This window comes from Leptonychotes weddellii, chromosome 15, assembly GCF_054177405.1.
Source record: "Leptonychotes weddellii isolate Sample4059 chromosome 15, ASM5417740v2, whole genome shotgun sequence".
Taxonomy (NCBI): Eukaryota; Metazoa; Chordata; class Mammalia; order Carnivora; family Phocidae; genus Leptonychotes; species Leptonychotes weddellii.
Window position 1 is genome coordinate 41,244,114 of NC_138383.1, and position 24,491 is coordinate 41,268,604.

The following is a 24,491-nucleotide window of genomic DNA, read 5'->3' on the forward strand; positions in this document are numbered from 1 at the left end:
CTGCTGAGCAGGGAGCCCGACGCGGGACTCGATCCCAGGACCCTGGGATCATGACCTGAGCCGAAGGCAGACGCCTAACCGACTGAGCCACCCAGGCGTCCCGATATATAGGTTTTAATATACATATTATTTATAATATATATTATACATAATTTTATATTACATAATTATATTTTATTCCTATTTTGTTGAGTTTTTATCATGAAAGAGTGTTAAATTTTGTCAAATGCTTTTTCTGCATCATTTGAGATGACTATGTGGTTTTTCCCCTTCATTTTACGGACATGGCATGTTATACTGATTGTCTTATGTTGAACCATCCTTGCATCCCAAGAATAAAGCCTACTTGGCCATGATGTATAGTCCTTTTAATATGCTATTCGTTAGTATTTTGTTGAAGATTTTTGCATAAATGTGTATAAGGGATATTCATCTGTAGTTTTCTTGTAGTCTTTTCTGGCTTTGGTGTTAGGGTTATGGTGGCTCATAGAATGCATTAGGAAGTATTCTTTCCTCTTCAAGTTTCTGGAAAGTTTGAAAAGATGTGGTATTAGTTCTCTCAATGTTTGGTAGAAGTCACCAGGAAAACCATCAGTTCCGGGAGTTTTCTTTTTGGGAGATTCTTTTTTATTACTGATTCAATCTCCTTACTAGTTATAGGTCTCTTCAGATTTTCTAATCTCCATGATTTTTTTTGTCTTGGTAGGTTTGTGTTTCTAGGAATTTGTCCATTTCATCTAGGCTATCCAATTTGTTGGCACACAATTATTCATAATTATAATCCTTTTTATTTTATTATTATTTTTAGATATATTATACATATTATTTATTAGAAGGAGTAATATCACTTTATTTATTTTTTTAGATATATAGTATATATTATTATTTATTAGAATAGGTAGTAATGTCACTTTCATTTCTGATTTTAGTAATTTGAGTCTTCTCTCTTCTTTATAGTCCATCTAGCTAAAGGTTGGTCAATTTTTGTTAATCTTTTTGAAGAAACAATTTTTGGTTTCATTGATTTTCTCTATTGTCTTTCTATGCTCTATTTCATAGATCTCTGCTTTTTTTAATTATTATTTTTTTAATCCATGGGCTAGGGTGAAGGAAAAAGAAAGACCCAGAGAGGAAGAAACAGCTTGATCTTTCTTGTTCAGGTTTCAGCTTCCCTGTGAAGGGGCCTTCCTGCACCCTCCAACTCAATATCACATTGTTCTCTCTCACTACTCTCTCTTGTTCTAGTCATAATGAATAGTCTCACTTGTGTAAGTTGTTTATTGTTCAACTTTCTCACAAGATGGTAGGTTTCAAAACAGCAGGGAGCTGTATATCTAGTCTCCAGAATAATGTGTGCTATATCTTAGGCACTCAAAAATATTGGTGAATGAAGGAATTAAATCAACGACCAAAAGGAAATGAAAAGAAGGAGGGAGTAAATAGTGGCCCATATAAAAAAGGACAGGAATAGAGAATAAACCACTGACTCAGATGTCACTCAAGGTGCCAAACCCTCAGCTGCCCCAGAAATTGTTACCTACCAAACAGTTCAAAAAGAATGTTTTGAAAGAACTCTGCTTACTATGTATTCTACATATTGCAAAAGCTTGTTAGATCGAAAGTCAGAACATCAATTGCATTTTACACATACTGCTATTTCAACTGAAAAGGGGAAGAAAAAAGACACTTTTTGTTTTTAGATCTTTTTGCTTTTTGGGTATTTTTTTAATGTAAGCATTTTTATCTACAACTTTCCCCAGTACTGCTTTTGCTGCATCGTATGTTTTGGTATATTGTGTCTTCATTTTCATTCACCTCTAAGTATTTTCTAATTTCCCTTGTGAATCCTTCTTTGATCCACTGGTTATTTAAAAGCATGCTGTTTAGGGGCACCTGGGTGGCTCAGTCAGTTAAGCTTCTGAGTCTTGATCTTAGCTCAGGTCTTGATTTCAGTGTCGTAAGTTCAAGCCCCACATCAGGCTCCATGCTCAGTGGGGAGTCTGCTTGAAGATTCTCTACCTCTGCACCTCCCCCCACTTGCATGCTCTCTAAAATAAATAAATCTTTTAAAAAATGCAAAGCATGCTGTTTAACTTCCACAATTTTGTGAATTTTCCGGTTTTATGTTATTGGTATCTAACTTCATCCCATTGTGGTCAGAGAAAATACTTTGTATATCTTTTAAAATCTACTGAGATTTAATTTGTGGCCTCACATATGGCCTATCCTGGCAAATGACCCAAGTGCCCTTGAGAAGAGCATTATGTGCCACTGTTGTTGGGCAGAGTGCTCTGTGCATATCTGTTAGATCCGGCAGGTTTATTGTGTTTGGCCCTCTATTTCTTTATCTTCTGTCTGGTTCTATTCATTATTGAGTAGGGTATTGAAATCTATTATTATAGAAAGGTCTATTCATCCCTTCCTTTTTTTGCTTCATATATTTTGATGGTCTGTCATTAGGTGTGTAAATGTTTATCACTGTCATACCTTCTTGCCGTATTGAGCCTTTTATTAATATATACCATCCTTCTTTTTCTCTTGCAACCTTTTGTGATTCAAAATTGATTTTACTTGGGGCGACTGGGTGGCTCAGTCATTAAGCGTCTGCCTTCCGCTCAGGTCATGATCCCAGGGGCCTGGGATTGAGCCCCGCATTGGGCTCTCTGCTTAGTGGGAAGCCTGCTTCTCCCTCTTCCATTCTCCCTGCTTGTGTTCCCTCTCTCGCTGTCAAATAAATAAAATCTTTTTTAAAAAATTGATTTTACTTGATATTAGTATAACCACTCCTGCTCTCTTATTTGCATCGAGTACCTTTTCCACCCTTTCACTTTCAACTGTGTTTTTGCTATTATTATTATTTTTGGATCTCAAATGAGACTCTTGTAAAGGGCATTTAATTAGATCATGTGTTTTTATCTATTCTACTAAGCTCTGTCTTTTGATTGGTTTAATCCATTTACCTTGATTACTAACAAGGAGGGGCTAACTTCTGTCATTGTGCTGTTTTCTATGCATGCTATAGCTTTTTTGCTCATTCCCTACACTCCTGTCTTCTTTCAGTGTTGATTTTTTGTAGTGAAATGTTTAAATTCCTTTTTAATTTCCATTTGTATATAGACTATAGCTATTTTCTCTGTGGTTACCCTGGGGACTACATTTAACATCCTGAAGTTAGAATGCTCTAATCTGAATTTATAGCAGATTAACTTCAATAACATACAAAAACTCGACTCCTTTCCCACTCTTCTGTTGTTGATGTCACAAAATTACATCTTTATACATTGTGCGCCCCAAAACATAAACTAATAATTCTTCTCAGTACATTAGTCTCCTACATTATGTTGAAAACAAGATCTGGAGTTACAAACTAAAGTTAAAATAATACCAACTTTTACACTATTTTTTTCTTTAAATGTGCTTCCTAAATCATGTGGAAACAAAGAGTAGTTACAAACAATTGCTATAATACTAGCTTTTGTAATTGCCCAGGATCTACGTTTATTGAGATCTTTATTTCTCCACATGGCTTTGAGGTGCAGATGGTGTCCTGTCATTTCACCTTGCAGGACTCCTGGGAGCATTTCTTGCAGGACAGGTCTAGTGGTCACAAACTGCCCCCTCTCTTATCTGGGAATGTCTTGATTTCCCCCGACTTTTGAACAGTTTTGCTGGATACAGGATTCTTGGTTGACAGGGTTTGGGTTTTTTTTTGGTTTTGTTTTTATTTTTTGTGGGGTTTTTTTGCTTTAGCACTTTACATATATTGCCATGCTGTCCTCTGGCCTCCCACGTTTCTGATAAGAAATCTGTATGTATTCTTACTGAAGATCTCCTGTGAGTGATGATTTGCTTCTCTCTTGTTGCTTTCAAGATTTGCTCTTCATCTTTTGGAAGTTTGATTAGAATGTTTTCAGTGTGGCTCTTTCTGAGTTCATTCCACTTGGGAGTTTTTGAGCTTCTTGTATATTTATGTTCCTATCTTTCATCAAATTTGGTTAGTTTTCAGCCATCCTTTCTTTGAATGTTCTCTGCCCCTTTCTCTCCTGGGACTCCTGCAATGTGTATGTTGATCCTTTTGATGGTGTCCCATAGTTCTCTTAGGTTCTGTCCACTCTCTTCAATTTTTCTGTTAGGCCTCAGTGATGTCCACTGTTTTATCTTCAAGTTCACTGATTCTTCTACCTGCTCAAATCAGCCTTTGAGTCACTCTGATGAATTCTTCATTTCAGTTGTAGTTTTCAGCTCTGGAATTGTTTTCCTTTTAGGTTTTGTTTCTTTATATTTCCATTTTGTTTACACATTTTCTTGGCTTTCTTCACATCTTCCTTTAGTTCTGTGAGCATCTTTAAGACAGTTGTTTTAAAGTCTTTGTTTAGTGTATCTACCATTAAGTCTTTTTCAGGGACAGATTCTGTTGATATTTTTTTCCTTTGAATGGGACATACTTTCCTTTTTCTTTGTATGCCTTGTGATTTTCTGTTAACACTAGACATTTAAATCTAATAATGTGATAACTGAAAATCAGATACTCCCCCTTCCCCGAGGTTCCGTTTTTTTTGTCTTTTATTTTTATGGTTGTAGGCTTTCTCTTTGCCAGGATCAGACTGAAGTATAAACCTACATTTTTCTCAGGTCTTTTCTGAGCCCTTCCTTGGGCATGCACAGTTTCTTATATCCCCTGTATATGCACTTGTTTTTGAATGCCCTTGTTTTTTGTCCTGAATTTCCTGAAAGGGGAAACACACACACACACACAGCTGAAGGAGGGGAAAGGGCACTGGACCATTAAGGCTCCTGGCAGCCAGAGGGTAAGGGCTTGCAACAGTGACTGCCAGGCTCTTTGCACCACTGTGATCAGAAGCAACAACCAGTAATCAGAGCACAGATTCCCTCATAGTTGTAGTCTAGGCTCCTTTTCACCCACCATAGCTCCCATATGGTATATGCAGCCCCGTCCGGGAACACCTGCACACCTGCTCTGTGGCTGGGGGCAGGGGATGGGTAGTGCTACTGTGCTCGGAGCTGAAATTGATCAAAAGTAACCACAATGTACAGTCCAAGTCTTCTAGAATTTGCAAGCCTTTAACAGACCCCAGAGTTTCAAAATAGTTCCATCATAGGTGTTATTTTAGCCATAGTATTTTCTGTTACTGATCCCGTGGAAATTCTAGGTTATCAAACCAACAAAACCTTGTAGTCAACAGTTTATAAAAATACATCTTTATTGTGTTTCAATGTTCCTGCATGATAGATACCTAGTCATATAAACTTAGTTTCCATGTTAAATATAAATTAAGCAAACACACCAAAAAAACTATAAACAAATCAGCAAATCTGCTGGAAAAATCCCTCCAAGCCATGAATCCTTATTAAAAGTGCATGCTGGGATGATGAAACTATCTTAAATCACCATACTCTGAAAATTGTTACCTGTAGCCAAATCTAAATGTTTAAAGAAGCAATAAAGGGCAAAGTGACATGGAATAAAACCATGGTGGGTTTCTCAACTCCACATCCAGTGAGTTAGGCAAGTCAAATGGCTCCATCTGACATTTCAGCAAAGTATCACCTTTGTGTAAAAAAAAAAGATCAGGGGCCTGTCCTCAAGCTACAGGGAAATGTCCAAGCAATCATAGGAGAGCATGGCCAAAAGACTTCGTAGTCACATGGTTCCAGAACATGAATCCCAAAGGGCCCAAAAATGAGGAAACATCTATTCCACCCCAAAAGCCATTCCCAGAGCTCAAAACCAGATTACTAATGATGACTAAGGATCGGCACATGTCCTGAAAATTCACAACCGTAGCAAAACATACAATATATATAAACATATATAAAACCTGGAAAAGTCTTGAATATCAGAATAGAAAGGTTCAAACATGAACCTTGAGAGGTTTGTTACTGCGGCCAAAATACCCAAGTTGGGACTGGCCTGACATGTTTTTCCTATAAATTTTGAGTCTAAATCCTTGAGAGACATAAGATGCATGTCCTCCTTAGTCTTCTCTCATAGGGTGCTCAAACACAGGGGACCTACTGTCCCAAGTCTCCCACGGCCCTCTTTAGGGCTAGAGCAATTCAAACAGCTTGTGGAATGGTGCCGAAAACTATACCAGGTCCAAATCCCACACGGAGGGCAAGGTTCAGCCCCGAGGGTTTCCACTGCTTGCTAGGAAAGAACTCCATGCCGGCAGTTCAGAAACAAAAGCAGTGTGTGACTGCCGTCAGAGACCCATCCTTGAGTTCAGCGGCGGGGATGCTAATCACTTCTGTGAAGGTGAGCATGGGCTCACGTTCCCACGGTGGGGTCAATTACGAGGCTCTGAGGCTGTGGGGCTGCGAACCGTGGACATGAGGTGGGACTTGTAGGTTTTGCTCAGGCCCGTCATCCAGAACTTGAGCAGCTTGACATTGTCCTCTTCAGATGCTCCGAGGATACTCAGGAGCTTCTGCGTGTCCTCTTTGGGCCGACTGTCCACCTTGGTGAATTTGAAAAGGACCTTCACTTTGCTGAAGAAAACCAAAAACACAATGCTCAGATACCACAGCAAAATCACACCACGGTTCAGGGCCCAAGGCCTAACGGCTTCAAGGCCAGCACACAGAGTGGCGGCTCAGGACCCAGGACGCTCCAGCACCTCTCCCCGGCCTGGCAGTTCTAACCCTGCGTAATGAGGCCGCTGCCTCAAAATGGGGGGGAAAGCCCATTTTCTTTTAAATTCATTAAAGGAATTTGTGGCTCCTTAGCTTCATTGTATTATTGGAAATTAGGACAATGTCTAACTGAATTTCACAAAAAATTACTAAAGGAAACTTATTAAGGAAATAAATAACTAGTCTAACTTTAACAGAAAAGAAACATCTGTCATCTGGCTTTCAGATTTTTTTTTTTTTTAAAGATTTTATTTACTTGAGAGAGAGAGAGAGAGAGAGACGGAGCACGAGTGGGGGGGAGGGGAAGAGGGAGAGGGAGAATCAGCTCCCTGCTGAGCAGGGAGCCCGACTCGGGACTCAATCCCAGGACCCTGAGATTATGACCTGAGCTGAAGGCAGATGTTTAACGGGCTGAGCCACCCAGATGCCCCTGGCTTTCAGATTTTTAAAGTTAATTAAGCAGCAAAATTAACTACTTCTCTTGGAGGCAATTGTCACCGCCATCTCACAGAGGAGCATCGTGAGGACTAGGAGTGCCGACCTTGCTCAAGGTCACCCAGCTAAGAGACTAAATGGCAAAGATGCTATTTGAACCCCTGCTCTGAATCTCTATTCTACCCCACTTCTCAGGGAGGCCACAACTTTTTCTGAAAATAGCTCCCGGCTCTTGCCAGCAGAACGTAACTGCTACTGGCTGCCCAGCACCCCCATGAGAAGGCAGACTCCAGGGGCCAACGCGGGGTGTGCTTACTTCATCCACTCTTCCTTAAGGCAGACGAGGCACTGGTCCACCACACCCACAGACAGATTCTGGTTGGTCAGAGCTGCTTCCATCTTATTCAGGATGGTGGGGCCAACTGGGAACAAGGGCGGGTTGTCAGCATGGGCGAGCGAGAGGCAGCCTCAGCGTTCTTCTCCCCACTCACCGTGGTGAAAGGGAGGCGGCTCAGCAGCACCCACCTCGGTCCGCAGCTACAGGACTTCCACTGGTCACAACAAACTCGTACTTGCTGAGGGACTGGTCATCCTCACACCCGGCTGGGTGGAGGCTGGAGCGAGGGGCTGAATGGGCCTCCACGACGACAGCAAATTCTGCAGCAGCACAAAATGCACCGCGCTGGAAGGCGAGCCTCTGCCCCCAGGGAGCCTGCTGCCCGCCGCCAACGCTCCCAAGTCCGTCTCGGATCTAAGAGCGGAAAGCCGCCTCCCTGACTAACGCCTGGCCACTGAAAGCCTTCTGCAGTGTATCTGTTAGCAGAGTTAAGGGCTACCTCTTGCCTCAGTTAATGTGTTATATTCCACTAACTACTAATTATGTATCTGAAATTCACTTAATGCCAAACAGCCCTGTGACGGCGGTCCCAACGTTAGTCCCATTTTATGACAGGGAAAGAGAGTCAAAGAAGCTAAGTGGTTTGGCTCAAGGTCATACTGCCAGGAGTGGTTAAGAATTTCAAGCTCATCTTTGAAAACAGGAGCCTGTGTTCCAAAAAAAAGGTGCTGCCTCTCAGGGACTCAGGACCCAGCCTGGGATGCTGAACGCAGTGGCAGCTCAGGACTGCTGAGCACCAAATGCCCTGCCGATCGGGCTTCCGGCCATCTCTCAGAGTGCTCGGGGAGGCCACTGGCTTGCCCGGGGAGCCTGGGATTTCTACCCAACCAGACTCCTGAGCTCCTCAAACCAAAGACAAGGATGCTAATTAGATTCCTGGCTCTCAGCCCAGAGGAGTAAGCCTGTCTGTGCTGAGGGCAGAGCCAGGCCCCGCTATACTAGTGAATGTCAAGGCTGGATTTAAGGCACAGACAAGAAAAGAGTTGCCTCCCGAATCTTGCTGGCAGAACAGCACGACAAACCTCTGACATCCATCTCGGTTGTTTCCATTCCCATGACTGTAACCTGCCCTCCACCAAGAACCATGCCCAGCAAGCCACCCTCACTCTGAGACTGTCCTGTCCAACCCTCGCCCATTTTAAAGACAGAAAACAGAGGCCAAAGCCACAGGGAAAGCTGGTCCTCCTGCTTTTGAGCAGCCAGCATTCCCACAGGCAGCATCCTCAGATCCACAGCTAAGATGCAGTTCCACTTCTGAGCCCACAGGTTCAGGACCTTGGCTCAGACAGGAGAGGGATGTACCTGAGGCCAGCACGTGGGAGGGGATCTGCACGTGTGGGCTGAGCCCCAGGAAGTTGCAGCGGTAGGCCTCCTCGTACTGGTTGCTGTAAGGGATGATGCGGACACAGCCCACTGGCAGCATCGTCTAGAGAGGACACAGTGACTCGGATCTGATGCTAGCTGGAACATGCCCCGCCCGTCACCATCACCCACCCCCCGTGTGCCCTCCGCAGTCGGTCTAAAGCCTCTCTCCTCCCAGAAGGCGTTCCTGGTCACTTGGCCCCACTGGGGTGTCTCCTGCATGGCCCAACTCCTAATCCAGCAATCAGTCATACAGGATTTGTGCTACCTCTTGTTTTGTGGTATTAATCTTTCTATTATTCTTTGACTTCTCAGATGTTTGTCTCTCTTCCCTCACTCCAAAAAGAGATTATAAGCTTTTTGAGAGATTCTGTCATACTCATTTTCTCTCACATTTCCCTCACAGGCCTAGGCAGATATTAAGCATGAACAAGGTTTCTGAGGACTTAAATATCATCAGCCAGACCTGGGCCTTGGCACCCACTGCACTTCTGAGGTGCAGACAGCATGGTAGACCCGCATCTCACCTGACTCATCAGGAATGTTCTGTGCACAGGGACATGTGATGACCCAAACCTGCTTCTAAGGCAGCTGTGAACCATGCCAACGGCTTCTTAGAGGGATCCGGGGGTTGGGGGTAGGGTAGTTAGTTATCACTCTATCAAGATAGCACAGACTCCTTCCACTGGAAATAACAACCATCAAGGACTGCCATTTTCAACAGTGGAGAAAAAGCACAGATCTCAGATTCAGGCATGAACCTTTGGACCGAGCCATCCCTGAATCCTAACATTAACACCCACGGTCAGGATTTAAAAAACAAAACAAAACAAAACAACCTAGGCAAACACCGTCCCGCTATAAAACACTTACAAGAAAAGCTACTCTTACCCGAAGAACTTCAAAAGCTGACTGGACAAGGTCTGCGTCTCTACTTTTCCAGATCACTTGGTTCCCCATGAGAACATGCCAGGCCAACATGCGAAAGGACGGGGCACCCAGGACCTGAAAAATACAGTTCAGTGCTTTCTGCCCTGAATTTTCTTTTGTGCAACCAAAATTATTTGTGTTCTCTGTAGTGTGAAGGAAGATGGGTTGAAGAGAGGGAAGGGCAGGCTGACTTGCCCGTGGTCAGGAGGAGGAAGGTGGAGGCCTCTGAATGAGCACCTGGAAGCCTGATCCCAAAGCCCTGGCACACTGTAGGATCTTTTCCCCAATTTTATTTTTAAAAACTTGAAGCAGAAGGGGCGCCTGGGTGGCTCAGTTGTTAAGCGTTTGCCTTCAGCTCGGGTCACGATCCCAGGGTCCTGGGATTGAGCCCCGCATTGGGCTCCCTGCTCGGCCAGGCACCTGCTTCTCCCTCTCCCACTCCCCCTGCTTGTGTTCCCTCTCTAGCCGTCTCTCCCTCTCTCTGTCAAATAAATAAATAAAATCTTAAAACAAACAAACAAAAACCTTGAAGCAGAAAATGTGTTAGCTATTTGCAACATTCACTTTCTCTCTCTACACCATCTTGCCGAATCACGTCAAAGTAAGGGACAGGCAGCATGACGCTTCAGGACCCAGGAAGGACAAGGGCTCTCCTACAGAACCCCAGTACACACCACCCCCAGAAACACCACACAGATGTGCCATCAACCCAGTATCCGCAGCTCCAAATCTCTAACAATGTCCTTGACAGCTGTTTTCTTTCAATCCAGGAGTCCCTTAAGGATCAAAGACTGTTTCATTTATTCTGCTGTCTACCCCGTTTTATGCCAGAACAGTCCCTCTGTCCACCTGACTCTTTGTAACTTCTCTGACACTGGAGTTTTGGGGGAGTTCAGTCTGTTATCCTATAACTTATAAGATGGCTTTTTAAAAAAAAGGGGGAGGCTAGAAATATTACATTTTCCAAAACTCCTATAGCTTCAAAATACCCCCACCTCCCCTGGGATTGAAGATTCCTTCTAACTTTAATCCACGTAAGCAATCGACAAGGACGATTTTAGCCAAATACACGGTTTTGGTGGGTGAATGTTCCTCATTCAGAAGCCCCACAGAGCATCTGCCATTAAATCAGTCTTTACTCCATTTTTCAAAACAGAAATAACTACCTTTTGTTAAAACTCATGCTCATTGTAAAAGTAATCACAGAAAAACATAAAAGGGACTGCCCTTGTAATCTTGTCATCTCTTTTTCCCGTCCAACCGAACATAACCATGGTCGACACTGTTGGGTGAGGCCTGTCTCCAGCACGCATGTATATAAACACGCACACCACCCTGTATGATATATTAGATGCTTTCCTCTCTGTATTTAAGGACATTCCATTGTTTGGGTGGAATTCCTATGGATGGACATCCAGATTCCTTCCAATTTTCTGCAAGGGCCATAATTTGCACTTTGCAAAGCGTCTAAGGCCGCACGCAAACCAACAGTGCCATGAACAGCATTTCCTTTAAAAGGTTCCAGCGTGACAAGGTCAGAGGACCATGAGAAGCCAACCATGCAGGGCTTTCTGTATAAAAGACACCTACGTCAGCACTAAAAGGGGAGCACTGTGCCTGTGGCCGAGATACCCCACACAGCCCCAGCTGTCTTTGGCCAGCCATTGAGGGTTTTTGGTTACTCCTAACCAATCAATCCCCACTGGGTCTGAACATCCTGGGCCTAAAGGACAAAGTGTGCTGGATGAGAAGGAGGGGACTGGGCTCTTCTCCATAGTTTCTGAATGGGGGTCTACCCCTCTGCCGCCTACCTGCCTCATGTGCCGAAGGGACTTAAAGACAGACATCTTTCGGGGCTGCCAGTTTCCACCGTCTGAGAGCAAGGAAGAATCTGTTGGGCACTTGGTCAGCTCCCGCCCCTCTGCACCCTCTGGCAAGACAGGAGCTTTCTCCTCCTCTTCAGCCTCGGAGTTGTCCCAACTTTCGGATTCCTCTTCCAAGTCTGCAAGGCGGACAACAAAGACATTTATGAAACATGCTGTCCCTGGATGCCTTCACTCCCCAGATGCGACAGCGCTGTGGTGTCCACTTTAGCCCAAGGCATTCCTGATTTCTGGTTTGGGCCAGTATCTATGCCATTTGTCCTCGGAGCCCTGCGGGGAGCAGGGAGGGCCAAGTCTGTTTACTTACTTACTCAGCTCAAAGCCTCACGCTGCATTACGAGGCAGGCACCCGCGAGACTGTGAGCTGCTCGTGGTCATGGGATGATTCAAAGCAACGACGAGAAGGAGGATAGCTCGTTCACTTCCCACTTCCCACTCAGGCACTATTCTAAAGGCTTCCACACATTCTTTCACTTCCTCCTTTCAACTGTCCTGAGGTCAGTACTACTCTCCCCATTTTACAGAAAAAGAAATACTTGTTATTTCCATTAATCTCTGTGACAACCATCCCAACTAAGGACATCTTCACTCCATAATCCAAGTGAGATCCACAGGGAAGAGGTCTTGTCTGGTCACAGAACGTGCGAGAGGAGCAGAGCCAGGATCTGAAGCCAGGTCTGTCCAAATCCAAAGTGTGTGCTCCGGACTAAAATACAGTCTAACACATGACAGCCCTGCATGCCTGCATGTCTCTTTCCTGAAAGCTCTGATGTACTTGGCTCTCTCTAAATACTCTCACCAACAGACTACCCTTGCCATTTTCACTACCCTAGAAATTTGAAATCACAATAATAAATGGTTCTAGGGTCCGCTGATCCGCGAGGGCGTGAAGGTGGACCACAAGTTTTTGTCTTTCGGAGCATACTCTGCCCTCGCTGAAACTCTACTCCCTTTCTTCCACTCAGGAAAGCATGCTGGAATCCAAGTGCGTGCAAAGTCACCTGACTACAGGAATAACCTTGAAACAGTTCCAATTTATTAAGGCCAATTATCTGCACCCTGAAGCACATCAAGTGTTACTCGTAACACACTACACACAACATACATCGCAAGTCTGGTTTACCCAAGCCCAAAGCTGAGGCTGCTGACCTAGGTTACCAAGAATCAAATCATCTCTGAAAGAGCAGCTCAGCCAGGATTGAGAGCAGAGGTTCCTGGGCTGGTACACGGATTGAGAGCAGAGGTTCCTGGGCTGGTACACGCCACAGCAGAATGCCCTGGGAAGTTACTTAAAACACAGGATCCTGAGCCCCAGATGTGCAGCTCCGATCAAAAACCTGGGGAGGACTACCCAGACATTGGTAAGGCTTGGGAACCACCCTTGATGGAAACCCTGGGTCCACCTGAAGCATAACATTTTATTGTTCAAGTGTCTAGAGAGGGCAAGCACCTGGGGATCACAGGACAGGGACAAGAAAACCTTCCATCAATCCATCTTCCCCACCGCCTAACAGCCCTCAATAACAGACTTTCCCAGGCTGCCCAGGGTGGTAGATGCCTTCATGTGACTGTCAAGAAAAAGGAGACAGGAAACCACAGTAAAAACACTAAGGCTAAAGGGCGAGCTCTTGCAGATGTTCCTCCTGGGTTACTGATCCTAGGGTCCCTTTCAACAGGATGGAGGGCCGGGGGGCTGTGAGATGGGCCCCGACAGCCGATGCAGGCAGAGGTGTCCAGCACAAGCACTCCCAGCTCACCTGCAAGCTTCTCCATCTGGACCAAGGTGTCCTCGGTGGGCGCACCCTCCAGGAGCTTCTCAGTCAGCCGGCTGCCACACGCCTTCAGGAGCCTGGAGAGCAAAGCACCACCTATGAGGTCTTCTTGCCACAATGAAAATGGAACCTGAAGCCTATCAAGCCTTTTGATCTACTAGTTCACAGAAAATATGGGTATAGAAGATCCTGTTGCACAGACCCACAAAGTCACAATCAGCCAAATCCAAAGGGAGCATTCTATAGGACAAATGACCCAGGTCCCCCAACAAGAGGTATGGAAAAATCTGTGGCAGAGGCATCGGAGAAACTGCTCTAGACTAAGAACAGAACGAGGTGCATGCTGCACAGCTGTGATCTGATCCCATTTCAAAAATCAATCCTGAACAAGAAAACAGGAAAACTGAACACGGATTGGGCTGGATGATGCTAAGGAATTTGTCAATTTTGTTGGATATGGTTTTATATTTGAAATGATACAACTAAGATCCGCTTTAAAAAAGATATTTCAGGGGCGCCTGGGTGGCTCAGTTGGTTAAGCGTCTGCCTTCAGCTCAGATCATGGTCCCAGGGTCCTGGGATCAAGCCCCGCATCGGGCTCCCTGCTCCGCAGGAAGCCTGCTTCTCCCTCTCCCACTCCCCCTGCTTGTGTTCCCTCTCTCGCTGTGTCTGTCTCTGTCAAATAAATACATACATACATACATACATAAAATAAAATAAAAATAAGAAAGTATTTCAAGAAAAAGGGAGGGGACAGAAAAAGCCGTAAAATGTTGGCAACTGCTACAGCTGGATGATGAGGGTATGCAGTTCACTGTACTGTTTATTCTACTGTGGGTCTGTCTGAAAATCTCTCCTAGATGATTTTCTGTAGAGCATGAGAGACAGAGACTTTCTCTTTTGTTCGTAGGTCCTCAGGAACTACCCTCGAAGATCTTTGTTCCAGGTACGCACGTCCTCTGCACCCGGACCTGATTTAGGCGACGAGGCCCCAGACTCGTAGCCACGGCTGCACAAGGATGTCTTTGGGAGAAGTACATCTTGCAATGGAAGGAACAGAAACAATCTGAGGCCAGAGGACAGACTGTGGTGATATTCAGAAGACGGAGGCAATCCTTTCCTCCTGACCAGGCAGATCTGAGTGCCCCAGCACACTCCTAACAGACGGCCTGTGCTGGAAGGGCCCCCAGCAGCCCGCACCGAGCTGCAAGAGGGGTGCAAACCTCGGACCGCTGCAGCCCTGACTGATGAACCCCTGAGCAGCCCAGCCAGAACCATCCAGGCCAGCCACTCCCAAATTCCTGACCCACAGAGCTGTGTGACATAAAGCTCTGTTGTTGGAGACAAAAAAGGGAGATCACTGCTCTTGGCGTACGAGCATCATCTTAAACATATGGGGAAGTGAGGGCCCTCTCAGTCTGTTTTCTATATGCCCGAGGGAAGATGCCTAGAGCAAAAGCAGGACGCAGGTCAGCGCCTGCCAACAAGTACCCGGCACAGAGGCACCCGGGAAACTCAGCCAACGATGGTTTCCCCAGATTCATGCGGCACCCACCCAGTACACCGTGACTGCTCTCACTCTAACAGTCGCTGAAACCCTGCAAACGTGGTTACCAAGCAAAGGACGTGTGAAGGCATGCCCACAAGTTGTCATCACTCGTCAAGGATGTCAACGAACGAGCCGCATTGCCGTTGCGTTGATGCAGGAAGGGTGTGAAGGCCGTGTTCATCCTCTGGGCGCGCTGCGGGCAGCCAAACTGCTCTGCCTCAAACACCTGAAATGCAAAGGGAACAGGCGGCCTTTGAGCAAAACAGAAGCAGCCGAGCAGCCCAGAGCCAGCTCGTCCGCAGCCAACTTCCTGGATCCTACTCCAGAAGATTCTGTCCCATTCTGCTGCCCTGATGCAGGCCACAGAAAAGTGCCCCCGGTCTCCTCACCCCAAACAGAACGGTTTCTGCCTCACAGCTTAATGAGAAGCTACCTGAGGAAGAGGAAGCGGTTAAGAATTTCTCCTGTGTCCTCTCCCACAACCAACTCATTAGGCACCCGATGGGCACTCAGGTGGTACAGGACCTTGCGTGCTCATCACTGCTGTTCTTCACGTCCTTCCAGTCCCCTGCCCCCCGTCCCAGCACATGGAGGCTTTCAGTGAGAGACCTGGTGCGGGTGGGACATGTGCCCTGTTCTGGCACGGAGGTGAGAGAAGAACGAGGCCCTCCAGCACCATCTACGGCCTCTCGCAGGGAAATCAGCAACGTTCCGATACGGATGTTGCTCCAGCTGCTGGGCTGACTACAATGAGTAAATCCTCCCATCCCTGCAATGGACACACAACACGACCAACAACAAAACACTGTGGGACGCCGGGTGGCTCAGTCGGTTGAGCATCGGGCTCTCAGTTTTTGGCTCAGGTCATGATCTCAGGGTCATGGAATCAAGCCCTGTGTCAGGCTCCACACTGGGCGTGAAGGCTGCTTGGGATTCTCTCTCTCCCTGTCCCTCTGCTCCCACCCCGCTCTCTCTCCAAACAAAAAACAAAACAAAAACAAAAAACTCCACCAAGGCCCAAAACAAAACATAAAAAACAAACAAAAAACCCAAACAAAACAACAAAACCCCCCCAAATGGTGTGGTTTTAGGCCACTGAGGTTTGAGGGCTGTCTGTCACCACAGCACAACCGGGCCTGCTCTGAGAGACGCGATGCCATAGCTAGGGGTCTACGCTGGTGATGGTCTACGACACGCTTCATGAACAGGCTTCCAAATGAAGGCCAGAGGGAGCAAAGACACCAGGGCATGTGAGCGCAGTAAAGAAGCCAGAGCTGAATGGGAACTGGGACAACAGTGGACTCAAGAGAGGCCAGTGAAGCAAGCAGGACTGCTGGCCACAGCCCTGACTCTGAAGTCGAAGACCACAATTCGGACAGAGCAACGGCCGCAAGACCTAGAGATAATAAAGCCACCTGCGCTCTGACCCCGTCAGTGCCAAGCTCCTCCCCGACTGCCACCCACTCTCCCTGTACGTGGGGTCACCTTGAGTGCCTTGCCCTGCAGTTCGTCAATGATCCCTCGGATCTTCCCAAGCAGGAAGGGCCAGGAGTTGATGAGGTAAATCCGGTCCATCATGATGGCGATGATGCTGTACCAGCGCTGGAAGCCCCTGGCCAGGCTGTCTTTGATGAAGAAAGTGTGGCTGAACACGAAACCATGCTGCTCGTCCCCAAAGAAGATAGGGCCTTCCCGGCCAGGGCAGACCTGCGAAAATCAACACTGCCTGCTGTGGTGACAGTCAAATCCTCCTCCTCCAACTTATCTTTCTGTACTAATTCACTAGCATTCATTACAGGAAGAGAGGGAAAGCTGGGGACAAGAGAGGAAAACTGCTTTCATCTGCTTCTGGGATCAAACTTTCTAAAGATAACATTTATTACCATGGATTGCAAGGGCCTGTCAAGTAGGTTCATGACCTTTTTTCTACGCCGAGCCATAAATCACTCCTGTTCAAATATTGTATCTGTTCCATACGCTGTGGCATATAGTCATAGAATGACATATTACTCAGCAATAAAAGTGAACAAGCTACTGACACATGATTAAAAAAGAAAAAAATATTGTATCTCTTCCAGACTCAAATTGGCCAACATCACTCATTTGGAATACACTGCAGAAGGTCAAAGCAGTTACTACAGAGTCCATACAATAAAATTTGCATACTTTGTTTACAGGACAGATGTTAGGTCTCCCTCATGACACATTCACTCTTACTTTACACACAATTCTATCAGGCACAATCATCTGCTTCTAGCTGATCAGCAGCAGGAAATAAATTAAAAAAAAAAAGTTAGCAGGAATCAAAATTAGTAGTAGGAAATCAAACAGAGGGAACCAGCTAAAGGTAGGCACACTGCAACCGTAAGTTAAAACTGAGAGGGGGCTTCACTGTATCTCATCAAGTGGGTATGGAGAAGGGAAGTTTTATAACTGATTTATGAATTCTTCGTGATAAGTAAAGACATAAGAACCAAGGACACCTGTGTGGCACAGTCGGTTGGGCATGCGACTCTTGGTTTCAGCTCAGGTCATGATCTTAGGGTTGTGAGATCAAGCCCCACATCAGGCTTGGCGCTCAGCATGGAGTCTGCTTGAGATTCTCTCTCCCTCTCCCCTCCCACTCATGTGTGCACACACGTGTACTTTCTCTCTCGCTAAAATAAATAAATCAATCTCAAAAACCAGAAAACCAAAAAACATAAGAGCTAAGACTTGAATTCAACAACAGGAGCTAGGAAGTTTAGGAACAAACTGATTCATCTGTTGGGAAGTGAGAGCACATGGTAACCACTAAGGCTTACAGCAATGATTGAGACAATAAAAAAGGTGATGTCTGGTATGGTGAACCACATAACCTAGAAATAGTTAATTTCTTAGAAATATGTTCATCAAGAATGGACACATAACAAAAGTTTCGTGCCTGAAACGATAAGCTAGCAACCGTTCAGAACACTGGAGTCCAACCCAACTTATTCTGGAGTTCGAGAGAACTGGGGCTGCTCCGTGCTCCCTGCTCACTGATCCCCCGTCCTCTTCGTGAAGGACTGACCTCTGTCTTCCTTTCCGTAACCAGTAGTGAACTTGTTCGGGGCATCTGGGAGTGTGTGTGATATTCCCACAGAGTCCCCTCCAGGGTCACGGTGCTCACCTCACAGCTTAGGCTCCGCACACAGGCCTGGCGGACGATGCTGAAGAGCTGGGGGTGGTTGGGGTGCTGGTGACTGACATATTTAATCGAGGTCTCTTTATCATGGCTGATATACCCGGGATGTCCAGCAGCAAGGGACCGGCAGCCCTGCCACCAAGAAGGAGAAGAAAACCAATTAGTCAGGAAGCAGGCAACAAACTTTCTTATGCACATCTGAACGAGAAAACCCAATCCATTTTCCTATAAAAATAACAGGCTTCTAGAGTTACACTTCTCTGAAGATCTCAATGTTTCCCGAATAGATCTCTGAAGATCTCAGATCACAAAGATCGTCAAAGAGTATGAATATGAGATCTAATCTGCTGAGCACTTATGTAGCAGGTATTACAAAGAGCTCTGCATGCACGGTCTCATTTAGCCCACAGTGCAACTTTATGAGATACTTATAGCGAGAAGCCTCATTCTGCAGGAGGCAAGGCAGAGGCCCAGGGTTGCAAAGTGGCTCACACAAGTGAGTGTGACTAGCCTCTGTCCTTGGTCCTGACACAACCGCTTCGCAGGGGCCTCAGGCGGCTGGTGCGGCACCCTGGGAACACAAGCTCAGAGCCCATGCTCGGGAGTGGACCTGGCTGGTGCCCGGCTGCTGCCCCTCGGGAGCCACTGCCACACGAGCACCAAGGCCTCGCATCCCAGAGGCTATCCCGCCCGGAGGCCACCCAGGACGGTACTGCGGCCAGCCGGTCCCCGTGGCAATGCCAGCTCAAGGACTCTCTCTGTCCGGCACCCTTTCCTTCCCTCCTCTCCTGCACAGCCGTCAGACTCGTTCCCAGCAGCAAGGCTCTCCCCACAGGGGCTTCCAGCAAGAAAGAGATCAGTCTTGTGCCTGCCGTCTGCTTCTCAGCGCACCCAAACTACTGTGGCTGGGTTCCTGCTCACCCTGCAGTGGCAGGGCTCACACCACTGCTGATTTCAGGTCCCGACTCGGGTCTGTCACACAAAGCAGCAGCCGGTTGAGGGAACTTAAACTTCATTCCCTAGAGCTCACACAACCACACCAAAAGTAAGAGCCAGGCCCCTGGGAAGAGGAAACCTTGCACGACACTGGACTGAGGAAGTGGAGCCGAGGATGGGCCAGGGTACAGATGCAAGCATGCAAAGGGAAGGGCTGAAAAGCAAATGTCAACTGCGTCAACTGTCAATGTTGGCACGGGGTGGGTGGAAAAAACTAAAGCTGGGATCAAGGGAAAGAACTAAAGGGACACAGAAAGAATCGATCACATTCCACAGGGCCCACAAAGAATGGTCTGCACACCTTCCCGTCCACTGCTTAGTCCCACAGGGTCTCCCGCCCACCCGATCCAAAAAGAAACGTCTCCAACACCCTGAGAGACACTTGCCTCGCACATGTCCGACTTTTTGGGCCCCGGGCTGCTGGACTCTGCGCTGGCCCCTTCCGCTGGACTGTGAGCGCGGATCCGACTGCTCATCTGAATGCCACCCTCCTCCTCCTCGGCCTGTTCGCCCTGGCCAGGGCTGTCCCCATTCCCAGCCCCTTGAGGAAGCGGGGCGTGCAGAACTTCTGTGCAAAAGAGAGTGCGGGGGCCGTGGAGCTCACAGAAGTGACAAAGAGCGACAATGGCATTCATGGTGTCCTGGAGACAGCAGGAGGCCTGCATGGGGAAGGAGAGGAAACACCATCAGCCGGCCAGCCTCTGCCCGCACCACAGAGCCCGCCCGCTGCTCTGGGGCGCATCAGCAGGCTTCCCAGCCAGCAAGGCAGGTCACCCAGGCAGCCAGCCGGCCAGCCAGCCAGCGGGCCCGGCATCAGGTGCAGGGAAAACTCGGCAGACAGAGCATGGTCCCTGCCTATCAGGAGTTGCAATGGAGGAGGGAGAGTGTAATTCAAGGATCACACGGAAAACCCTTCAGTTAGAGCTGTGACGGGGCTAGGAGGTGGTCAGCCCAGAGAAGAACACAAGCGCGAGGGACAATGTGGCAAACACGACACAGATCAAGGCCATAGGGGTCTGGAGGAGAGACTCATTTATTCTATCAGCAGCTGCTGTGCTGGGTGATATGCTGTTGCCCTCATGGAGCTTACCTTCTAGGAGGGGACGGACAAACTGATTGCTCTCCTATGGTGACAGCTTTGGGAAGAAAAGTATGGCAGGTGTGGGGCCGAGACTCACTGGAGGAGGTGGGATGTGATTTTGGGCACAGGGGCTCTCTGAGTGAGAGCTGAAGGGAGGAAGGGAGCCATGGGGCCAAGGAGGGGGCGTGACTCTGTAGAGAGTTGGGGGACGAGGGCAGAAGACCAGAAGGAGGTGGATTTTAGGGACCCTTCTAGGCCACAGTGAAGGCTGATTTTCTTCAGACTGGAGAGTCTCTGATAGGTTCTGATGAAAATATGGTAAATCTGAGTAGTGGCCAGTGGCCAGGAGTCAACCCTTCTCTTTTGGGGACCCTCTCTCCCATTATGGAGCCAAAGAAGGTAAGATATCCTCTGTCCTCATCCTCCCATATGGGTGTGACCAAGGCTTGACCAGTCAGCCACACCTGCCCAGGAAGCCAAACCCAGTGTGAACATGCGTGGGGGCCGGGGAGCGAGTCCCAGGCGACGGCATCCTCAAAACCCTGGGTGGTCTGTCCGTCACTGCGTCCTCCCAGCAGCCTCCCTTCTCCAGCCTGCTCGCTAACTCTGCCACCCACCCGGCATCTTGCAGACAACCTCTCAGCTGACACGACTACCACTGCTCCTGTCCTTGTACCTGAGGGAGGGGTTGGCGCTCGAGTGACAGTGGGAATGGCAGAGGCCAACACAAAACAGACAACTCAAGACAAAGTGAGCTGGGCTGATGTGAGTCAGGCATGGGGATCAGATGGGGACTTGTGGGTGCCTGGCAGATAGGGAGAGCGGGGGCACAAGATACTCCTTAGAGGGAGGTGGGCAGCAGAGAAAGAGTTGAAGAGACAGAGCATTTAGCTGGAAAACTCTGAGTTCCATGGAGATTCTGGACCGCAGAAGCAGAGAGGAGGATGAAGGTCCGGGACACTCCAAAGACCTTTGCTTGACTCACCATCCTCACCATTCACTTCTTTCTTGCATGTCCCTGTTGACAGGTCTCCCAAACCAGCCCCCCAGAGCAGCTGCTCACTTCCATCGCATCACTCTCTCCCGTCCTCGCTTTATTTTAGTTCTCCTAGAAACTGCACTGTTTGTGTTTACCTGTACGAATGTCCCCTAAGGTGGGGGTGGGGGTCTTAGCTACAACAGTTCCTGACACACACTGCAGGTGCCACATTAAAGTTCTGGATAGATGAGTGGATTTAGGAGCTGCCCATGGAGAGAGGACAGCTGGTGCCACAGAAAGCAGAGAGCTCATCGAGGATATCTATGGGCAGGAAAGGTTCAAGAGCACAAGCATGGGGAACACCGGAGTCTGAGAGCCTAGTGTCATGAGACCCAAGTAAGCCAAATTCACTTTATTTTTAAAGATTTTATCAAATAAGCCAAATCTAAATAGAGGTTCCACCAGGCTCACTCTGGTGAGATCAAGGAAAATGATGGTTTAAGCAATCTGTTGTGGAAGAGGGGTGAGGTGACTGACAATGGAGTAAGAATCCCAGAGGAAGAAGCACTGAGACCCAAAGGCAGAGGCTTTAACCCTGGAGAAAGGCCACATCTTCCTTTGAGAGGCATAAAAGAGAAAAGGTTCCTTCCAGTAAAACATCCGCATGAAAGCAGCACTTGGCTAAAGTTCACCCCGTTTACTGTAGAGCATCCACACGAACCTTTAAACTCAGCAAAATCACACGTGCACCATCCCGCCTAGACAAGAGCACACAACGCCATTTCCAAATGAGTCGGGCAGGGCAACGGCGGCCATACTGCAGGTCTAAGGCCTGATGTTTTCTAGGTGAGGGGAAAAAAAAAAGAGCGGATTCTAAGAGCAACGCACTTGGTGGCGCACATAAAACCATCAAGCAGCATCTGAACGGCTTAGCAGGCCTCTTGCCTCTGAGCAGTAGCTGATGGCAAGCTGGCGCTGCAGCCAAACTTTGAGCTGAACTTTCGCCACCCCTACAGCATTATTTCATAAAGGACTTCTTTAAACATAAATACATTTACATCTTTTAAAAATACAAAACACTTACAAATATAAGGTCTTCATCCTTCCTACTCTTGGTTAGAAGAGGACTATCTTGGCAGCACCCACACCATGCCAATTTAACCCTTCAGATCTTAGGCCTTCAAGCTTCTCTCCTCAGATGGGAAGGATAGACCAGAGGTGATGTTGCTAAGCTACTTCCCAGCATCCATGGTCAACATGGGAGACTTAATTATTAATAATTTTTTTGTTTTGTTTTGTTTTTTTAAAGAAAAGCAGTCCCCATCAGGAGTACCACAGCCCCAGGCAGCTAGTGGAAGACAGGGAGGTACCACTTAACTCCAAAGTCACACAGAAAAAAGCCTGTCTCCAGCCTTTACCCACCAGGTGATGTCAAATATCTCACTAGAACGACCCTTAAGCTGAGAAACAGAGGCCAACCCACACCTCTCAGGTTAACCACAACTTGTGCAATCAGAATTCTGAGTAGCAGGAGGTCAGTTCTCTATTCACTCCCACTTCCAATCTGTACCAGACGTTTCCCGAAGAAAATAAACTGGCTTGAGTATGCCTAACAGTTCGGTGTTCCTTTCCTTCCTTCCAACAAGCTTTCCGGAATCCAAGGAAGAAGCCGAAATCTGCTCCCTATCGCTTCAACTTTATACCCAAAGCAAGATCCAAATACCTCGAAGGGGTAGGGCCCTTTTCCGAGGCGCTGGGCCGGCCCTGGGTCTATTTCATTCTCACTTCCTAATGAGGCTCAAAGAGCACTTTGCAAATAGAGTATCATAATGGCTCTTAACCATTAACAAGCACCAGAATTCCCTGCAGCTTCTTTACCTAGTCTTCTTTAGGGGAGTCTCATTAGGTCAGCAGCTGGATCCCAGCAAGTCCAAGGTGAAACGTTCCACAGGGGATGACTTCCAACTCAAACCCATTCACACCGCGGTGGCTCTATTATTTCTACCAACTTCACCTGGATTTCTGTTTACAAAGCTCCCTGATGACACTAGAAGGGCAAACACGGTCACGTGCCACTATTTCTCAATCTCTTCGTAACAACGTTGATAATCCAATGGCTCCAGCACTTTCTCTGCTGTGACAGGGAGCCCCTACTGTCACCCTGGCTGGACACCGTGGGTGGTGCCAGGTGTCCAAGGGCTGGAGAAGCAGCACCTCCTTTCAGCAAACTCCTTCTTCCTTGTTCTCTGCCTCCAGTGGCTGCTGCTGATCACCTGGAACCTCAATCCACAATGCGCCAATCTTTGGGTAAATATTTTTTCCAGGTGATAAGGTTGCGTCCAACAATACCCAGAAAACAAGAGAGAAATGTGGTCTTCTACGCACCCTGGAGAGCACTGATCTGGGCCTATCACTTCATCAGAGTGCCCGCCTCAGAATGCCAGCCTGGGAGAAAAGGAATCATGACACACACCCTCTTCCCTAAACCAGAGGTAAGGCAAAACCTGGGTGGGAGGGAAGGCCAAGAGTGCAGTGTCCTGGCAACATTAAAGGAGAAAGAATCAACGACGCTGACGGGGTCTGAACCCATGTCACGATCCTCCTCCCTTTACCGTCCGTGGATCTGCCACCCCGCCACCCCCGCCACATCTCAGGCTCTCGGCCACCCCCTCCACGCTGGCCCCTAACCTCCCCGATCACCAACACCGCACACCAACTCGAAGCGCACTGGGGCCGCACAGCTACCCCGAAGGCTGTCAGGCTTCTCCAAGGCCCTCAGGCCCGACCCATTCCCCTTCCTCGCCCCCAGACGCGCCCCCAGCGGCTCCCGCCCGCCGCCACCACCCGTCCCTTCCTAAGCCCTCCTCCCGGAAGCCAGGCTCCCCTTAACCTCCACGAAGCAGCCCGACAGCCCGGGTTCCAACGACCTGGACAAGCCAGGTGGCCGCTCCGGGACGCGCTCCCGCACGGGCACCGACCCCCGGGGGCGCGGCGGAGACGAATTCCCACCGGCCTGGAGAGCTCCGAGCCCGGCTCCGGCGCTCGGGCCGCGGCGCACCTGACAGCGTCTTCCTCACAGGACCCGCCCTGCGCCCCCTCTTCGAGCCCGTCGGCCCTCTGGCGCCCAGCCCCGCCGGGACGCCCGCCTGGCCTCGCGAGCTCCCGCACCTCCCGTCCGCCGGGGGAACCTCAGCTCGGGTCCCGGGAGCCTCACTCATCGGGGCCGCGGCTGCTGCTGCGGCGCCGAGCCCGAGGCGCGTGACTCGGCCGGGACGTACCATCCGTCC

At 48.1% G+C, this 24,491-nt stretch overlaps 2 protein-coding genes across 8 annotated transcripts in view; one reads left to right on the forward strand and one right to left on the reverse strand.

Moving 5' to 3' along the window:
* Positions 1-24,491, forward strand: part of MPRIP (myosin phosphatase Rho interacting protein) — a 574,668-nt gene that overhangs the window by 175,299 nt on the left and 374,878 nt on the right. The window lies entirely within an intron of this gene.
* Positions 5,205-24,491, reverse strand: FLCN (folliculin). Of its 7 annotated transcripts, none has more exons than XM_031040508.2 (13): positions 24,373-24,471; positions 21,926-22,046; positions 19,531-19,803; positions 18,134-18,280; positions 16,468-16,689; positions 15,048-15,208; positions 13,419-13,510; positions 11,590-11,780; positions 9,740-9,853; positions 8,789-8,912; positions 7,615-7,746; positions 7,406-7,511; positions 5,205-6,510 (listed from the first exon to the last, which is right to left on the reverse strand). In XM_031040508.2, exons 1-13 carry the CDS (start codon positions 24,420-24,422, stop codon positions 6,309-6,311), a joined length of 1,935 nt encoding a protein of 644 aa, XP_030896368.2. In that variant the 5' UTR covers positions 24,423-24,471; the 3' UTR covers positions 5,205-6,308. The 7 variants fall into 7 exon arrangements, with proteins under 7 accessions (XP_030896368.2, XP_081661735.1, XP_006744671.2 ...); XM_081805609.1 differs by lacking the exon at positions 24,373-24,471 and adding an exon at positions 23,083-23,884 and having other exon boundaries at positions 21,211-22,046; XM_006744608.3 differs by lacking the exon at positions 24,373-24,471 and adding an exon at positions 23,083-23,881.